The sequence below is a fragment of the Sander lucioperca genome, chromosome 10 (genome assembly GCF_008315115.2).
Source record: "Sander lucioperca isolate FBNREF2018 chromosome 10, SLUC_FBN_1.2, whole genome shotgun sequence".
NCBI classification, from domain to species: Eukaryota; Metazoa; Chordata; class Actinopteri; order Perciformes; family Percidae; genus Sander; species Sander lucioperca.
In genome coordinates this window covers 2,194,457-2,214,902 of record NC_050182.1, presented here as the reverse complement: position 1 = coordinate 2,214,902, position 20,446 = coordinate 2,194,457, and the positions used below count along the sequence as shown (strand labels likewise).

At 41.7% G+C, this 20,446-nt stretch overlaps 1 protein-coding gene across 1 annotated transcript in view; it reads right to left on the bottom strand.

Annotated features, from left to right (window-relative positions):
* Nucleotides 1-638: 638 nt before the first annotated feature.
* LOC116063552 (complement C3-like) overlaps nt 639-20,446 on the bottom strand; it is a 65,699-nt gene continuing 45,891 nt past the window's right edge. Inside the window, exons 21-33 of the mRNA XM_036005787.1 lie at nt 13,753-13,830; nt 13,490-13,645; nt 13,087-13,149; nt 12,855-12,936; nt 12,704-12,752; nt 12,515-12,605; nt 10,159-10,248; nt 9,973-10,075; nt 9,288-9,377; nt 2,559-2,651; nt 2,363-2,446; nt 1,420-1,561; nt 639-807 (exon numbers count right to left, since the gene is read on the bottom strand). Coding sequence (XP_035861680.1) covers nt 666-807; nt 1,420-1,561; nt 2,363-2,446; nt 2,559-2,651; nt 9,288-9,377; nt 9,973-10,075; nt 10,159-10,248; nt 12,515-12,605; nt 12,704-12,752; nt 12,855-12,936; nt 13,087-13,149; nt 13,490-13,645; nt 13,753-13,830 — 1,263 coding nt within the window. The 3' untranslated portion in view covers nt 639-665. The remainder of the gene's footprint in view (nt 808-1,419; nt 1,562-2,362; nt 2,447-2,558; nt 2,652-9,287; nt 9,378-9,972; nt 10,076-10,158; nt 10,249-12,514; nt 12,606-12,703; nt 12,753-12,854; nt 12,937-13,086; nt 13,150-13,489; nt 13,646-13,752; nt 13,831-20,446) is intronic.

Here is a 20,446-nt window from a genome sequence, read left to right as displayed (position 1 = left end):
GGCTCAGTACTAAACTGGTTTGAATCCTATCTAAAGAATAGGGACTACTTTGTGTCTATAGGCAATTATGTATCTGAGCATACAAATATGATGTGTGGAGTTCCACTGGCTTAGATTATGGTAAATAACTAAATAAGTTACCACAGTTATGCCGACGATACACAACTTCATATAACTTTAACACCAGGAGACTATAGCCCAATACTAAAACTAACTAGGTGCATTGAACAAATCAACAAACTGGATGTGCCAACATTTTCTTAAATTAAATGAAGAAAGGTGAAGGTGGTAGTTTTTGGAGCAAAGGACGAACGATTAAAAGTCAGCACTCAGCTTCAAGCAGCAATGTTGGAAACAACAGACAAAGCAAAAAATCTTGGTGTAGTCATGGACCCAGACCTGAATTTCAACATCCACATTAAGACAATTACAAAATCAGCCTATTACCATTTTAAGAATATATCAAGGATAAGAGGACTTATGTCTCAGCAGAAGAAAGTTAGTTTTATAAGTCTTACCTACTGCATCTTTAAGACCATTACATTTAAATCAATACAGTGCAACATTGTAAGCCATCATATCCCATAGCAGGGAATGTTTTACATAATAAGAATGATGCAAAATAAAAACAATTTAACATTAACATTTTCTTGTGTTGAGTTTCATTACTGCTGACACCCAAAGTGTTGGTACTGTTGAACCATCTCCTCCATGCCCAAACAGGTAATTCTGTGTTCCTGGGTTTGACACTCCGCTTCTGTAGGCCAGTACTCGATCCAGGTTCTCTCTCCAAGCACATACTGATACCTGCACAGTGAAAAATACACATCTGTAACACTGTTAAACAACATTATCCCTCCTGTTGTCCTCGGGTCACATTTGACCCATTTTCACAAAGTTTCTACATCAGAAATATTGGTTTCTTTCAACCAAATTGTCAAAAAACATAACGTGGACGGTTCCATACAACGCTTTTCACAAAGAAAATAAATGATCACTTCACTACTTTCATTGAATTTGGGTGTTTAATTCAATTTTATAGCATTTGAAAAAATAATTGATAAAAGAACGTTGAAAAAAGTGACAAAAATGTCAAAAAAAAGCATAAAAACATCGGCAAAAACGTTGGGGAAAGTGACAAAACAGTTGCAATAAGTAAAAAAAACGATGAGAAAAGCTACAAAAGTGTTGCAAAAGATGACCAATTTTTTTTAATTTTGACCCAGAAAAACCAAAAGTTGCATGATCGACAGGAAAACAACACGAGGGTTAAAAGCCGCTTCACCTCTTCCCACAATCACTATCAATAGTGACAGTAACACACACTCGAGTACAAGAAAGGCTTTGATTTACTAACAGAAAACAGTAAAAATGTTGAAATGCAAACTCCACACACATTCACACAAAGAACAAACTTACGATCGATGGTCATCTTTGTCAATATCTTTGGACGTGCCCATGATAAGGTAGGTTTTGCCCGTCTCCAGATCTAAAGACCCCCGGCAGTGGGGATAACGGAGGAATGTGCGCTGTTTATCCTGAGGACCCACATCAAGAGTTCCTGTAATTCAAGTATAGGAGAACAGAGAAAAGGTAAGGATTAAAATAGCTAACGGTGCAGTACAAAACATTTGTGTTGTATTCTCACATTCTCAGTGAAATCATGCTTAAAGAAATAGTTGGACATTTGGGGAAATACTTATTTGCCTTCTTGCCGAGAGTTAGATTGATACCTCTAATGAAACCACTCTTATGACTGCGTAGCTTACATGCAACTTAGCTTAGCACGAAGACTGAAAACAGGGGAAAACGGCTAGCCTGGCTCTGCACAAAGAACTAAATCCACCTACCAGCACTTCTATTTTTGTTTGTTTAATCCGTACAACAAAACGACAAGTTGCAATATATATATATATATATATATATATAGGGGGGGAACGACATGCAGCAAAGGGCCGCAGGGCGGAGTCAAACCCCAGGCCCGCTGCATCGAGGAGTAAGCCTCTATATATGGGCGCGCGCTCTTCCAGGTGAGCTACCCAGGCACCCGACAATTTGTATTTCATAAGGGGGTCAACTGGTCAATTTCTTGGCCAGGACCAATAACCTCTGGAGTGTCCGCTGGTTGCCTGACAATGCAAGCTAAGTTAGCTGGCTGCTAGAGGTCGCTTCATTCTCAATACTCTCTGCAAGAAAGCAATTAAGTGCATTTTGAACAATCATGTTTCTGTCTGATTGGAAACATCATTGTGATTCAATGTGCCCAAACCATTTCAGAAACAAATTATGTCACTATCACCTTTAAGGGACCTTGGAAAAACATCAGTGTCTTGTACATTTCAGGCAGTTCAAAGATAAATACCTTCTTTGATGACTTCCAGTACCTTCCCTTTGTAAATGTCAGCGGACAAATCTTCTTCAAAACTTTCCAGTTTCACTTTGTACACTGGGGACAGACAAGTTGTTAGCAGACTGTAAGCTGACTTACTCACACTAACATACAAACATTTTTTGGGATAAAGGTGCTTTATAAATACAATCCATTCACACTCTCTTACCAAAATCTATTATGCTGGTCTGTGTACTCTCACAGACCTTAGCTGTTCGCTGATCATTGGTGATTTTCTCCTTGTTCTGCATACTGCAGTCCTCTGGAAATACACAATAGGCACAACATAAATACACAACTGATCAAAAAAGCACATGTGGATGTGTGTGGATTAGAGTGCGGATTGGGCCACATGTTTTTGTCTGAGACCGGCCTGCGTCCGACAGACATTAAGATATTTATGTCCGAGCCCGACACAGTTAAAATCTCATTTTGTTCTCATACTAATGACACATGTACGTTTGTTTGTGTGGAAATCTTTTATTAAGCAGCTGTAGGAAGACATTCAGAAATGTCAACAGATGAGGTCATCAGCTCACACGGGGCAACAAGCTCACGTTAACACAGGCGCGTGCCAGTAGCCTAATATGCACGTGTTTCATTGTCACAGCTACATAAACAAATTTCCGCACACAGGAAGACGGATGTTAGGGTAATATTTTAAATTTACTTTAATCACAAAAACAAACCTTTGCATCAAGTCAACCAGGTCCATTGGCTACCTACCTCCATAATAAGCTGTTTTAAATGCAGAGATGGCAAAAGTACTCACTTCCTGTACTCAAGTAGAAGTACAGATACCTGTGTTAAAAACTACTCTGGTAAAAGTAGAAGTACTGATTTAACTTATTTACTCAAGTAAAAGTAACAAAGTACAGGCTTGGAAATGTACTTAAAGTATAAAAGTAAAAGTAGCTTTGCGAATGACAACCTAAAGATACCTGGACCACCCTAATGTTACTAGAGGTCAAGCTGAGAAACTTCAGTGGACATGGAGAAAAGGCTCTTTATATGCCATTGCCTACATTTTCAATGGATGTCTGGCAATAGGCCTAAAACATGACTTATATGATTATTGTGACAGAGACTGGGACTTCAGGTTAATAAGATTCTGACTGAGTAGCAAGATATGAATTCAGTTGTGATTCTGTGAGAATTCACAGATCCAGTTTCTCTTTTTTTTAATCTTCTCCTTAACATTTAAAGGAATCTACATGTATGTGTGTGTGTGTGTGTGTGTGTGTATGTGTGTGTGTGTGTGTGTGTGTGTGTGTGTGTGTGTGTGTGTGTGTGTGTGTGTGTGTGTGTGTGTGTGCGCGCTCAAATATGGCTTCTGGAAAGAAAATAAAGGATAAAATATGAATTACTAAACAGACATTAATTAAGAAGTTCCCCATACTTTAAGAGTTGCGCAGCACATTGGCCAGGAGTCATTCTTGATGCCTACTATCTCAAACATCTCTCTCAGATAAGGCCAAGGATGTCATGCTGCTTGTCTGCCGATTTCTTCATTTTCAATCATGTTGCCATCCATACTACTACTATGTGCTAACGTTACCACCATCAAGCCACAATGATTTGCCGCGAATGAATGCAGAATGCCGCCGAATCTGTCGAGTCGTCTTGCAGTGGTGGGTCAAGTGCAACGTACAGTATATTCCCATCCAATTAGATTGAATGTGGTATTGATGACGCAAAAATAACGATAACGCCAGTGAAATTATTTGAAACTTGTTAGTGAGGACTAGATTAGGACTGTATTTAAAGCTGATTCTGGATTCCAACTTCGCCCCAGGTGTGTCTGTTAAAACACGGACGGAGACAACTTCTCTCTTTTGATGCTTTATTAAGATCAAGCAACGTGCAACCAGGTGAAGAACACAAACAACAAAATCACTAGCTAACTTACTTTAAATTTGCAAGAACTATAGACCAATACAACAACAGGCTTAAATGAACTGACAACATAAGTTATACGACTTATAGTTCTTAAGGATGCACACACATGATCTCAACTGATTATCCTCCGGACAGCTAGTCTCTTTTTCTTTTTGCTCCGTGAGGCTGTGTCTGTGCTATTCTCCGACATGACGACCTCTTGTACAAAACTAAAGTAACGAGCCAATTTTGTAAAATGTAAGGAGTAGAAAGTACCGATATTCATGTTAAAATGTAAGGAGTAAAAGTAAAAAGTCGCCACAAAAAAATATAGTAAAGTAAAAATATCTGAAAAATCTACTTGAGTACAGTAACGAAGTATTTGTACCATCTCTGTTTAAATGTATGGGTCCCGTCGGGCTCGGGTTGGGTATCCATCCTCTACTGTGGATGGGTTGATGGGTGAGTGCAACTGTATCTGATACACAATTTAAGTATGTTAGTGAGTTGTTTTTTAAGTATTATAACGAGCTATTCTTTAGCTAGCCCGCTGCTCTGACAATACTTGATCCTGCAGGTGCTTGTTGCCTTGATGGAACATTGTGATGATTATTTAACAATTTACAATCTGGTGATTTACTAAAAATGTTTTAATTCCACAGCCATCTCCTTCACCAGATCTTAAAAAGGCACTCTATTGGATGTACAGTATACTGTACCATCTCAAGTAGTACTACTCAGCCTGAGAAAATGCTTATACATTGTCCTCTGTAGCTCTGAAGTAAAGCTTAGATCGGGCCCAAAAAAATCAAGCCCGACCCTACCCGAGCCCGAGCACGTTGTGTCCGAGCCCGGCCCGGCCCGGCCCGGCACATTAACTGTAATTATGAGCCCGAGCCCGATTTAAACCAGACACTTTTTTAAATCGTGGGCCGTTATAACTGATGTTCTCAACTACAATTCAGAGTTGTTTAAACTACAGAAATCGTAATGAATAATGCAACAAGGACGAAGCATGTAAACTGCAGTGTTTGTTTATTCAGAATTGAATGGATCTGAATGAGGAAGCGTTAAAAAAAACGAGAACAATGATGAACTGAATCTGAAGTACGTGCCCACGTTCGCACCATACTCTTGCCTGTGGAGGAAGAGGCTGCAGCGGCTGACAAGTAAGCAAAGTTTGCCACTAATAGTGACCCTGTCTGTCTGTCAGTGATCCCACAACTTTGGTCCAGATGGAAGAATCTCAACAACTAAAGGATCGATTTCCATAATATCCGATAGAGATACGAAGGATCCCAGAGGATAAATTTGAATGACTTTGGTGATTCCCTGACTTATCATGTAGCGACATTTTTAGCTTTTAGTAACACGTCTCAACAACTATTTGACGGATTGCCATTAAATTAGATTATTTTCCTAGGTACACTGTCATCACTTGTGTGATGTTCTGACATTTTTTTTCTTTTAATGAAATGCTTTTTTAAAAATCTTAATTTGTGCAATGTTCATGTTCATGGCTCAACAACTGCAAAATGAATGACATTTCCAACTAAGATGTGACAGCATGTCAGCATTGTCATTTTGAGCATATTAGCATTTAGCCCAAAAGTGCTGCTGTACATAGGTACAGCCCAGTGGTGTAGTCTAAAACACGGTTACAATGCTAAACGGTGTAAAGTGTGACTGTATTTCACTGTAGAGGATTCAACACCAGGATGTAACAATCTGCAGCTGTTGTCAGAAAAACACAGACGGTGCGTTCAATGAAACTGGTAAACTACAGCCTCGTGGTGCATTTGAAGTTATTGTAAATGCCCTTTTCCCATCTAGTGGTTGTTTTTGTCGTTCAACAGCAATTTACTAGTGAAATAAGTTATTGTTATTGTTATACATTATTATTAAATCATTTAATTTTGACCACATGGCCTTAGCAATGAACAAGCCGTTCTTTAATGTTGCAGACTGTTGTTTAGTACCCTTCTTATTTTTTTTTATTTTTTTTACTTTCTTAAAAAGTATCGGTTAAGGCACCGGGCAAAAATTATGTATGCGATTAATTTAGATTAATTAATCACAGAGTATGTAATTTATTAGATTAATTTTTTTAATCGATTGACAGCCCTAGTATATATGTATATATATATAGAGCATGTGTAACATCACCCATCTGCTATGAGTCGTTACGGGCGCAGCCATCCTGGTGAGGATGTGACGATTTTACTCCGGATTTTCACTGAATGCAGAACGTCTGCGGAACGGCTGCGTGCTCAATCTTTATTGAGGTACAATAATACATTGCTGCAGTTTACAGACAATGCATGATGATAAGCCCCACATGATGGATTAATGTGTCATGGTTGTATGTTTCTGTTGTATGTTTGTTTCCTCTTTTATTTTGGTAGTCTGGTTTTCTGTCTTGTCTTGTTTTACTTCCTGCCTTGTGTTTTCCCGCTTTTTTTGATCTGCCCAGCCCTAATGTGTTTCACCTGTTTCTCAGCCCTTGGGTCACCTGTCTCTTGTTACCTCGTTACCCTGTGTATTTAGTCTTTTGGCATTTCTCAATCTCAAGAATGCAGGAACGGACTTGTGTTCTTGGGGAGAACGTTGTTGCTGGTTGTTCTTGGAAGAATTAACTCGCAAGTTCACAAGCACAGAAAACACTGTTAACAGTTTGAAGCCCCGTTTACACGAAGGGAAGACGCAGATATTTTCCTGTGGTTTGGCCTCTCATTTACACAAAAACCCAGTTTTTATCACAGAAAACGATTATTTCTAAAAACTGGCCAAAGTGGAGATTTTGGAAAACTTTGTTTGCACGTTTGCATGTAAACTGATACAAACGGAGGTTTAGGCAGCCGAGGAAGTGAGGAAGAGAAGAGAGAGGAAGTGATTCGTTGCCGTTGTTGCTATTGTCGGGATTCTGATTGGCTAACGTGGGCTTGAGCTTCTCGTTACACTGCCACCTACAGGTGTGGCGTGCTCTTGACGGCATTGACGGCATATATATACACACGTACATGTAAACGAACACTTGTTCTGTGCACGATGGTATTTTTGAAAACGGAGCGGTTGAAATGTCCGTTTATGAAAATAGCCGACCACGTGTAAACGTAGCATGAGACAATGCGTTCTTCCTGTTATTGCTCAACCCCCCCAGCACAGAGGCTACCTGCAGGGCTCCAAAATAACAGCTAGAAATAAAAACCACAACAATATAACCACGTTGTATTAAAACAATCTCCGGACAAGAAAACCTCATAATGCTACAACTATTGCAATAATATTGAAAAATATAAAATGGTTTAGCTCAAACAGCCCTAACTTATTCAAAAGAGTGGAACGTGATCCCTACTATTATTAGTGTATAAGTTTAAGTCAGTTTAAATTAAAAAAAGAAGTAGGCATGCACTGGTGTGTCCTATGTGTTCCTGTTAGTGTTATGTGGAATTATCATTTCTATATTATTGTAGTGCACTGTAGGCTATATGCCCAGGGACAACAGATGGAAATTAGCAATTCAAATTATAAAGGTTGGTGTCTCCCCTTTAGTCTACATAACATGTCATAGCATGTTATCACTTTATGTACAACTGTTCATGTATCATACAGACTGAAACTCAACTTCTAATAAATCAGAAAACAAATACACCAAAAAAATATGAACTAAATACTAAATCTAATGTATAGCCTATGGCATCATTTAAACAAGTCTCCCGAAAAGAAACGGGTATATCTCTCTCTCCCGCCTCTGCCTGCTGCGCTGTGTGTGTGAAGCTGCGGTGCGTGTGTGTGTGTGTGTGTGTGCTTGTGGAGTTTAACTCCATAAAGACAGTTAACCACAGGTTCCCGTTAATCTTATGATGGACATGTGTTGTGATATTTAAACAAACGAACCGTCAACGGCGAAATAAAAGCCTCTGATTTACGAGAGCGGACCTCCAGCTTACAGCGGGTGTGTGTAGGTGTGTGTGTGTGTGTGTGTGTGTGTGTGTGTGTGTGTGTGTGTATAGGTGTGTAGGTGTGTGTGTGTGTGTGTGTGTGTGTGTGTGTGTGTGTGTGTGTGTGTGTGTGTGTGTGTGAGAGAGAGAGACAGTGAGAGACCTCCAGCTTACAGCGGGGTCTCTGAGCCAGTCATGGCCCAGCGACGAGCTAGCGGCCTGGGCAGGCGAATGCTGGCTGTCGCCTCACTTCATGGAGCTCCTCAACTCCGAAAACTTTGGAGCAAATTGTCAATTCGGCAAAGATTTTCGCAAGACTGCCTATATTCGAAAGCTAAACCATTCATTTCTCACCTAAAACGTTCTCAGAAGTGAATTTAGTACTGAATAAGATGGTGAAAATTGTTAAAATTGTCCCGTTTTTGGTCTGTCTATGTACCGGAAACCCGACCATCATTGAATGCCAAAATGAATGTTGGGATACGGGTGCTGCGAAGTTCATACAAGTTACCAACCAATGCATCCTCGGTAAAATGGGCGTGTCAAGAACATTTCCGGGAATCTTAACTGTTCTTGGTGAAATGTGAACTTGTGTATTGGAACAGTACTTTGGCAACACATTTCACAGGGACACAAGAACACAAGTCAATAGAAGACACAGATTGAGAAACGGCCATCGTGTTTCCCTCGTCTTGTGTCAGGTCATTATGTTCTGTTGTGGCATGTACTGTTTGTGTATTCTGATTCTATCTAGTTCTATCTGTTATCTCTACGTTCCTTTTGGATATCCTGTTCATTTGTTTGATCCACATTTTGGAATTTGTTTTGCCGGCTGCATTCTGGACTTCCTCTGTTGGTATGAAATTTGCTTTTGTTTAATAAATCCTCTGCTCAACATACCCTTACCTGCGCTCTTTGCATTTGGGTCCACCATTCCCTGTATTCCACCTGACACAATGCTTTATCTCTATGAAGCACCATGTTAGTGTTGGGTTTAGGTGTTTGTTCAAGAATTTCAGCTATAACAATTGTATGTTTACAGACAACGGATTAGGTCAGTTTGACATCATCCTGGTTACCTTCTGCACATTTGCATACGTCACTTGTACAGAGATGCTGTAGCTTTCCAGCTGTCCTCTCTGGATGGTAGAATTTGACGCAATGTGTTTCTGCAAATGGGAAAGAGAGATTTCAGAAAATGTACATTCAATTATTTGAAAATGTAAAAATGCCTGCTTATCCCACGTTATCTACTCTGACATCAATAGGCCTATGTCACACTTCCTGTTTCCGGAACGTGGAGTAGGGAATCAGAACTTCCTGTCAACAGTCCCTTTCCCCGTAAGGATTTAGATTATCAGCCATAATGTCTAAACCATCCCATAAAGTCTAAACCATCCCATAATGTCTACGTAGTCGTGTAATGAAGGTTTCTGCTCCTGTAGAAGCTAGAAGTGTGTCTGAAATCAAACTTGTTGGCCATTTTGTGTGTGTGTGTGTGTGTGTGTGTGTGTGTGTGTGTGTGTGTCTGTCTCCATGTACAATCCCAACCACATGGTGGTAGGTGACTTCAGGCAGGTAGCGGAGAGACTTGGTCCAGCAGTATCTATTGGGCTCCGCCATTGTAAAAAGCTAACCAGAAGAGCTGTATCCCCACTCAGAGACGGTCTTCCGGTCTTCAGTTGTTACGTGACATATAATAGGCCTATTGGCAGCAATGCACACGGAGGCATCACATGTGTTCAAAGTGTCTCTGAGACTCACGGTCATAGTATTCGTAGACAGACACAGCAGCTGGTTGTAAGACTCCCACTTTCAGCTTCTGATGGATCCTAAAAGTGATCTCCTCTGGTCGTTTGTGAGAAACCTGTGGACCAATGAGAGATAGAGATGAAAGGAAGAACAAGGCAGAGAGAAATAGTCCAGAGGAAGGAAACAGTGAAGGCTAACCTTATCCACGTAGATGATGAGTGAGCCTCTTTCTGACAGGTCTGTGTTCATCTCATATTTTGAAAATATGCGGGCTTTTCCTTTAGACAACTAAACACACACACACACACACACACACACACACACACACACACACACACACACACAGATACCTTTCTAAAACATGTTGTTCCTCTCAACCATAAACACTGACTGATAGATAGATAGATATATATATATATATATATATATATATATATATATATATATATATATATATGTGTGTGTGTGTGTGTGTGTGTATATATATAAAAACTAAAACTAAATACATGATTTTTGGTAATTGTAAAAAGAATGAAAATGTAAGAATAACAATTGAAGGAACTGATATTGAAAGAGTTAATGAGATAAAAATTTTTAGGTGTTATTCTGGATGAGAAATTGAATTGGAAAGATCACATAGTTTATATTAAGAGTAAAGTTTGCAAAAGTATTGGGATCTTGTATAAAGTTAAAGATGTTTTAGATTATTCTACGTTGCTTATGTTGTACAATTCCTTAATACTCCCATATTTTGGATATTGCATAGAAATTTGGGGAAATACATACCCTACTAATACAAAAACTCTGTTTTTGTTACAGAAAAAAAGCATTAAGGATTATCAATAAGACAGGCTACAGAGAACACACTAATAGTTTATTTATAAAATCTGGACTTCTAAAATTCAAAGATTTGGTTGATTGGAAGATTTTAATTTTTATGTGGAGAGCTAAGCAGAGAGTTTTGCCTATGGTTATACAAAATTTATTTACTCCTGTATCAGAGGAAGATGGCCATAGAAGGCAATATCATTTTAAAACTCTTTTCGCACGTACTACACAAAAACGGAAGTGTTTGTCCATTTACGGAGTTAAACTGTGGAATACCTTGGACCGTGAACTGAAGTGCTGCAACTGTGTAAATTTAAGAACTTGTATAAGAAAAAAATACAGGAATGTTATAAGAAAAATGATGACTACTACGCTTAAAATGATGATAAATAAATGTAAAGATAGGTAGTACTGATAACTTTTGGTGTTTGGGGTGAGGACTGGGTTTGATTCACTCATGAAACAGCTGTTTTTTTTTTTGTTTCTTTTTTTTGTGTGTGTTTTATTTAAGTGACAGGTACCATAAGATATTTCTTCTTCCTGTTCCTTTTATTTTTAGATGAATTACCTTTTTCCTGCTACAACTGAATTCCCACTTAGCAATACTACAGCTAGCCGTCTAAAACACTATTTTACTGTACAGGACCCAAACATAATTTGGTCCGTTTCCATGTAGCATAGTCACTAATATGGTCAGAACCACTACAGTGCTCAATTACCTATTTTTGAGGGGGAAATAAAATAAAATTTTTCGCAGCGAAGGCTTGAACGGTCTTCTGGGAGACATCCACCAGACCAGCGGGCGCTCGTTGGATTGTTGTCGGCTGTGTGAAGCCAGGAGGGCGGGGAGGAAGCAGAGGCAGGGACGCCGGCCGGGCATGCTAGTCCGGCTAAGGAAACCACAACGATCGACACGGACAAGACTCCTACTCACCAAGTCCAGATGGATTGCACACTAAATGGATATTTATGTTACAAATACACACGGGACTGCAGCGTGATGATTATTACCGGAGCCTGGCTGAACACACTCACTTATCCCAGATGGCAGCTAGCAGCTAACAGGGTAGGTGAATTTCAACAATGGCTAAGTTGCTAAACACATCTTGTTGTCATGTAAGGGCCCTGTTCATGTTGCACAGACATTTTAATAGCATTTTGAGTCTGTTAAGAGGCACAAAGGCACTCTTTAGCTTATGCCCCCATAACTGCTGTTTTAGCTAACGGGAGCTCTGGGCATTAGCTACAGAAGCTCCATGTTGCTAGCACCAATTCGGCTTGTGGTTTTTGCTATAGACAGTACTCAAAAAAGTATAGCGAGTTCTCCTTTAACTAGCGTCCCGTGCAGCGGTGTTTGTGTTTCCTGTAACGTCTGTTTTAGAGCATCAGAGAGAAGCGCACCAGATTTTTGTCTGTATGCAAACGTCAATATGGAATGGATTAATCTGCGTTAATGTTTTTAATGCGTTATTTTTTGTCAGATTTATTAATTGAAATTAACGCGTTATTTTGACAGCCCTAATGTATATATATGTGTGTTTATATATATATATATATATATTTGTGTATATATTTATATATATATATATTTGTGTATATATTTATATATATATATATATATATATATATATATATATATATATATATATATATATATATATATATATGTATTGTATATATAATGTATTATATGTATTGTATATATAATGTATTTGTATGTTCTTACTAAGTCCAGGTCATCTGTGTTAGCGGTGAAGCCAGTTAACAAGCTGATATCCAGGATTGACATGGATGCATCCCTCTCTTTGTTCTTATAACTGTACACAGAATGGATGGAATAATTAAACAACAGCATGAAAAGATTTTAACATCAAGACAACAACACTTTCACTCATGACTTCTTGATTAAACTCACAAAAACTCTATTTTCAGCTTGTATATTTTCTCGTCCTCATCCATTTTCTCTGTAGGAGCAAAATAATGTATATAATTGAATATTTTGTTTATTCGTTTCTGTAAACAACATATAACGATGAATAAAGAAAGAGACAGAAAGACCAAATTACCTGGCAGGAGCTGCACTGACAGGTTAAACTTCTGACAGTCACTTTCCTTTTCTTTAGGCAGAGCGTAATACAGAGACACCATCTGGCAGACAGATACAAGAGCATCTTTATATGTGATGAACTCATAGACATCTGTTTTGTAAATACAAGATTAAACAAGTATTTGGTGTCTTCTGAGATACAAAAAAGAGACATCAGTGATCAACTCAGAACAATTATAACTTGTACTTACTTTCACCGTTGCTTCTCCTGTACCCGTGGCAATTACCGTCACATTCTGGTTTATAGCATTGATCTGTGGGACACACACACACACACACACACACACACACACACACACACACACACACACACACACACAGAGAGACACACACACACACACACACAGAGAGACACACACACAGACACACACACACACACACACACACACACAGAGACACACACACACAGAGCGACCACACACACACACACACACACACACACACACACACACACACACACAGACAAACAGACAGAGAACATCAAGAATGATGATTTTAATGAGCCACTATGTGTTTGTTTGTGTGTGTGTGTGTGTGTGTGTGTGTGTGTGTGTGTGTGTGTGTGTGTGTGTGTGTGTGTGTGTGTTTTCTGACTTTAGTTGTTCTGGTGGTGTAGTGGTTGTCCCTGTTGAACTTGAACTTGTCAGGCTTTGACCTGCCCAGCAAAACGATGTCCACATTCAGATCATACTCTGGTTCTTTAGCACTAGTCCAGTACTCTGCTATAGCCTGGTACACCATTATAGTAGCCTAGAGAGAGAGAACAAGTGGAGGACGGGAACAAGATTTAGAAGAAAAATAGGTTATGAGCTAACAAAAGCTGCAGGAATGAAGATGGAGAGAGCGGTCTGTGTTACCTGAGTGGATCCAAAGTCTCCATCCACCATCTGCTGCGTGTTGAACCATCTCACAACAGGTCTGGCTTCTTCAAATGCCTTTATTAACAGAAAGCAAGTCAATGGTTGAAGAGACTGAGACGAGCAGAGACTTGAAACTTGCCTGATAAAAGCAGTCAATCACAAACTACATGTCCTTGATCTTTCCACGTGTGTCATTATTATGTAAATATGCAGAGCAGGATGCTCAAATCAGTCCCTTGTTTTTTATAACTATGTCATAATATATATAACCTTTATTTTAGGAAACCACATTGAGATTAAAACCTCTTTTGCAAGTATAAGACCTGGCCATGTGACAAGGTCACATAGAAAGTATCCAACAACAATAAATCAGCAACAACAACAATAGGTACTACAATAATTATTTTAAGTTTAAAATCATTAAAAGAAATAAGTGTCTCAAGTTTGAGCTTGGCCTGCAGACCGTTTCAGGACCAAGGACCGTAGTCTGTACCAGCCTCTGTACTGATAAGAGGTACTTTGAACTGGAGCCCTCTATAAGTCAACTCACTGCTAATTCATTGCAAAAGAGGAAGAATAATGCCGTCTATATATCCATATATAATCATAAAGTGCTCTGTGAAGTGGTCACCAGTAGGGGTGGGAATCACCGGAGGCTTCACGATACAATATTACAATTTATATATACGATTTTAAACATATTGCAATATTCTGCAATATATTGCAATATATTACCTTTTTTCCAAATTTTTCCCTATTTTCAAATGATGTCCCCAAAAGGAAACTTTGTCAACATCTGTTTAATCTAAAAGATATATTGTTCTGTTTCTTCATCTCACTGCAGCGCAAATATCAGACTTATGGCGTTTTTCCATCACATGGTACCTGCTCGACTCAACTCGACTCGCCTTTTTTTGGTTTTCCATTATGATATAAAGTCCCTGGTACCTGCTAACAGGTACTTTATTTAGTGCCACCTCCGTGGAGGTTCCAAGTGAGCCGAGGCGATACCAATTCAATCAGGAGAGACTGTTTGCAGATATGCAAAATGTTTTATTGAACAAGAGCATAATTTGAACATAGTATTGGAGATTGAACTCCATCGTTATATTAATACATTTGATATATTAATACATTTAATATATAGGGGTAGGGAACCGTGATGTAACCCCCAAAACGTGACTGAAATTGGAAAATGAAGGAAATAGTAGCCTACGCACGAAAATTAAATACGATTTTATTTATAAAATATGTAGCTTACCTCTGTGTGGCACGGATCTGAAACAGAAAAGCAAAAACAGTGATCCGTACCGAAACAGCATTCGAAATACTGCCCGTATTTCCGTCATCGGCGACTCAGGCCGGTAAAACACGGCATCTCCGCCGGTACGGCAATTCAGGCCGGCAAACATGGCATCTCCGCTGGTTCAGCAACTCAGGCCGGCAACACGGAATATCCGCCGTTATGGCACATAAGGCCGCATACACAGCATCTCCGCCGGTACGCAACATAGCCCAGTACATAGAATGACACATAGCACGCATTAATTACTAGGCTATAGGCTATGAACAGAAAATTCCCGTCGAAGTGAACGCTAGCTGAAGAATTACACCACCACCGGTTATATGCTGTTACGGCAACTCGGCCTGTAAACATGAAGGAAACAAGGCATCTCCGATTTGAGGAGAACTGCTTCCAGATGTTGCTTAAACCACCCTTTAGATAAGGGACAATCCCCCGAAATAATGAACAGAGGCGCGAGGGAGTTAGTAGAAGGCCTTGCTGAAAGATAATTCAACATGGATTTAAATGGGCAAAATAATGTATCTGTGCGGGCGACAACTACTGAGCAAGCTCCTCCGCGTTTAGAATGCTTAAGATGTAACCAGTAATGATTAGCGTGAAAGGCCAGATCAGAGAAAATGATATCACTATCGGGGTTGAAGGATTTAAAAGGAGTAGCAAATTCACCGCATCTGAGAAATGCGTAGAAAGCTAACAGGAAAACAGACTCCAGAAGTGTGTCTATGTAAGGGGAAAAAAACCCTATCCTGAGTGTCGACACTAGTTGATGTAGAATACCGAGAGTGATAGGCTGCCTGAGGTCAGGGGAAGAAGGGTGAGCTTTAGAGACGCCTTTCAACAGCAATTTTATAGACTGATTAGAAGGGAGGCTTGGAAACGATGGATCGTAACATTTTATGTGAAACTGAATACCTGCAATCAACCCACGAGTGTACTGCACCTTGAAGTTGCGAGTATCGGTACAATAACATATAAAGGCACAAATACTTTTAACAAGAACTGGTCTGAGAGGTACACAAATGATTACGCAAAATAAAGAAAAAGTATGCCAGGCAAAATCATAGGTTTTATCCTAGAAGAATCTAGATAATGTTGCAAGGGGTTTAGATTTAATGCAGCGCTAGCTCTTGGAGAGAGGGAAGCTCTGGCCTGCGAACCACTGGTCCTGAAAAAATCCCCCAAAACCCGCGGAAGGGGCAGTGTCGGTGAAAAACCGCAGAGAGTCAGAAGAATGCACCAACTCATCATAAAAGAAGGAAACCCCATTCCAATGCTCCAAGAGGTGAGACCAAAAACGCAAATCGGAGCGGCACCCGTCATCTAGGGACACGCGATTGTGCAATTGAGAGACGGAGGATGCTGTGTCCAGCAACCGGGAAATAAACGAGCGCCCCTGCGGGATTACGCGCATGGCGAAATGAGATGCCCGAGAAGGGAGAGCAACTCACTTTTAGAGATGGAGACGGCAGAAGAGTGGGACGCAGCGATGCTGCGAACACGCATCAATTCATCGAGCGGGAGAGACGCTTTCATGCTTACAGAATCTAAAGTAATGCCTAGAAACTCCAGGCATGTGGCGGGGCCGATGGTTTTCGCCTCGGACAGGGGGACGCCGAGGTACCCAAAACAGCGCTGCAGTTTGCCCAGGGACGCGCCGGAGCCATCGTGGGGGGGGGGGTCTACAAGAAGAAAATCATCCAGCAAATGAAGCACCGAGGGCACCCTCACCCTGTTAAGCAGGATCCAGCACAGGGCCTCGGAAACGTGGTTGAAAATGCACGGGCTGCTGCGGCAGCCGAAAGTTAAATGCACCCCGAAATAGAACTTAGAGTCCCACTTAACACCAAAGAGGGGCCACTGCGAAGGTGAATGGGCACTATTTTAAATGCGTCGGTGATGTCTGCCTTGGAGAGCCAGGCGCCAACCCCCGCTAGCTTGATCAATCTAATGGCGTTATCCACAGTGGCACAATGCAGAGAAAAAGGGATGGGCGGAATAAGACTATTAATGCTCGCGACGGGCCCGTTGTGCGGCGCTGATAAATCAAAGATTAGGCGTTTCTTCCCAGAATACTTCCTAGTAGCCACGCCGATGGGACTGATGCGTAAAACGGCGACCGGAGACGAGCTAAAGGGAACGATGACGTACCCCTTATCGACCTCGGACGCCAGCAGCCGAGAAACGGTTGCGGGGTCGGAGACCGCAGAAAGGAGATTCCTTGCGACGAACGAGACGGAAGGAACATCAAGCATTGTAATTCTAAGAAACCTGGCGTCCGCGGGAAGGCACGCCGGGCGGGGAACCACGGTGAGGGGGCTGAGAAGCGGCACCGGGGCCGGGGCGAAAAACCGCCATGGGGAAAAGGTCGGCCATGTGTCCCGGAGCGCCGCAGTGACCTGCGCACCGCCCACGAGCATCACGAGGAGCTCGAGATCCACCACGGACCAGTCCACCCGGACGTTGGACTGCACGAGATGCAACGCAGCCTTACTGGAGAACGCCTTGTGGTATTGGAAGAACACATTCCTTCCATACATCAAATTCAGATCCCCGATTAGCGCTAAGTAGGAGTCCAGTTCCGGCCTCCTATCCGGGTACACAGAGCAAATAACGTCCCGAAACAACCCGAAAGCCACCAAGAACTGCCCGATGGACAGCTCCTTGCACAACCTGTAATCCGCGGAGTTGAACACTGCTGAAAACCCGTCCCTGGACACCAGATTTTTTTCGCATTCCGGGGAAGGCAGAATTAGGCTCACCAGGTTGACATCCTTGCCCTGCAGGATTTTCGCCCGCAAGCGCCCAGAAATGTTGACAGCAGCGGGAATATATGGCCTACCTATGAACGGGGCCGGAGCAGAGGTGGCCAGGGAAAAGTCAGCTTCTCCGGGGGCTGTAGGGGCCGGCTGAGAAAAACCGTGCGCCGGCAGAGACATGGAGGCCACAGCGGTGGCGGCGGTGGAGGACCCGAGGAAAGCGGGCGAGCGTTCAATGGACTGCAGCCTTGCGTCCATGGACTGAGGAGAGCCGGCCAGGGATTGAAGAGAACCGAGAATCAGAGCCGTGTCAGATGACCCACTCGGCACGGCCGCAGCAGCCGCCAAACTGAGGGAACCCGCACCGCGCCTCTTCGGCAGGGCACGAGGAGGGGCGTCTGCCTTCGCAGACTGCTTCATACCGCGAGCCGCCGCGGGAGCAGGAGGCGGGGGAACCGGCGAAATGCAACCGACCTGAGCGGCCAGCTCGCGGAGCTCCGGAGAAGATAAGCCCGGAGCCGCCGTGATTCCTTGATCCCGAAGCTGCAGGATGATCCTTTCCGACGCCGCGCCGGCCGAAACGGGAACAGGCAGAGAGGCCAGGCAAGAGCTCCTGCGGACGACGTCTGAAGAAGCTGGATTTGCCGCTGGCAATGAGAAGAAATCCAGACTTGGGTCCGATGCGGGATCAGACTAGAAATCCGACATAGCGAGACAGCAGAGCACGGTACAAAACAGTAAGGAAACAAGTGCCGTCCGACTGTCAACACGACGCCTTTCTGAAATGACAGCTCTTCTGAAATGACAGCTGATAGCATAGGGAGAGAAAGTGCTTTTAAACAGTGTTGAGACGCTGTGATTGGCCTATGGAATCTTTGGCCTTTCCTGATTGGATTATCAGAAGGAGAGCGCCTCAAGCGCTGATTCGCTTTAGGAGAGACTGATTATTGTTAGGTCTTCCTGAAAGAATTTACGCTGAGCTACACGTGACGTGAAAACCTGCAGACTCCTGATTGGTCGTGGGGAGAATCGTCACTAATCACTGGGTCATCATTACTAGCGACAGACGGGGGTGTCCTGAACAAACCCGCCATTTTTTAAATAGTTTAGCCAGCGGTGTTTTTTAGCTGCCTCCAGCTTCTTTAGAAACTAAATGTGTCTTCTGGCAAACAGCCACATGCTGAGAGTCAAAAACACACACCTTCCACGTTCTGTGTGTGTGTGTGTGTGTGTGTGTGTGTGTGTGTGTGTGTGTGGCTTGTTTAACTATATTCATAGGGGTCCAAAAACCGGGAGTCCAGTATACATGTGGGGTCCAGACAGCTTTGTGGGGCCAAAATGCTGGAAAAGGTCTGTTTAAGGGTTAAGACTTGGTTTTAGGATTAGGGTTAGAATTAGGTTATGGTTAGGGTGAGGGTAAGGGTTAAGGTTAGGCATTTAGTGGTGATGGTTAAGGTTAGGGTAAGGGGCTAGGGAATGCATTATGTCAATGACGGGTCTCCACAAAGATAGTGCCACAAACCTCTGTGTGTGTATGTGTGTGTGTGTGTGTGTGTGTGTGTGTGTGTGTGTGTGTGTCTGTGTCTGTGTCGCATTAGGTCACAGCAGTTTCCTGCAGCGTCGCTATGACGACCAGCCACGCTCGCCTCAGGCATGAGGCGGTACTAAATCTGCAATGGAAAATGGAGGACGGGGCACCGAGGTCGAGCCGAGCCGGGCCGGGCCAGGCTGAGTCGAGTCCAGGCGAGCAGGTACCATGTAATGGAAAAACTCGATTAGTCACCTCAGCCTGACAAGAATTAGAGGAGAGCGATTAGGCAAGGTGTGATTTCTTTTGTGTTTGTTTGTTTTCTTTTGTTTTCCTTGAGACCGCAGAGGGTGGGGGGTAGGAGCGGGTTTTTGTTTTGTTCAATCTGTGTTTATCTGTTCTGTGCACCATCTGACATTGCCTGTTACATGTGGTTGAATTTGTTTGGTATGTCTGAAGGTGCTAATAAAAAATGTATTGCAAAAATAACCTGACAAACTGACCAACACATACATAATAACAGATCGATACTTAGAGTCTGTGTATCGATACAGTATTGCCACGGGAATATAGAGCGTTACTATGCTGTATCGATTTCCCCCCCCACCCCTAGTCACCAGTAATGTGACATGAGCCAAATTAACAAATGGAAAAATATTATTATTAAATATTAATATTATTATTATTATTATTATTATTATTATTATTATTATTTTAACTTTTCTGAAACTTTCTGAAATCGCTGAATTTCTATAGTTAATCGTGATTAAGCACATGTTTTATCACATTTTATCTATTCTATTATTTTGCATTTCAGAACAGTTTTTTAGTACATATTAAGAATGGAAAACAATTCTTACCAGTGTATCTTGGTTGGGAATCAAATCTATGCAAAGAAAGTTGCTTTATGAACAAGATTTGTATTTGTTTATTATTTATTTACTGTAATTCTAATTATCTCTAATTATATTCTAATTGTGAATCTGTCATTATTCCACAATTCGGAACATGCCAACTGTACGTCTTTAAGACCCGAGTCTTCTACCATGCTGACAGGTCTGCAGTTAGTTGCCACCCATTTTGCAAGAGCTGTGGTAATTT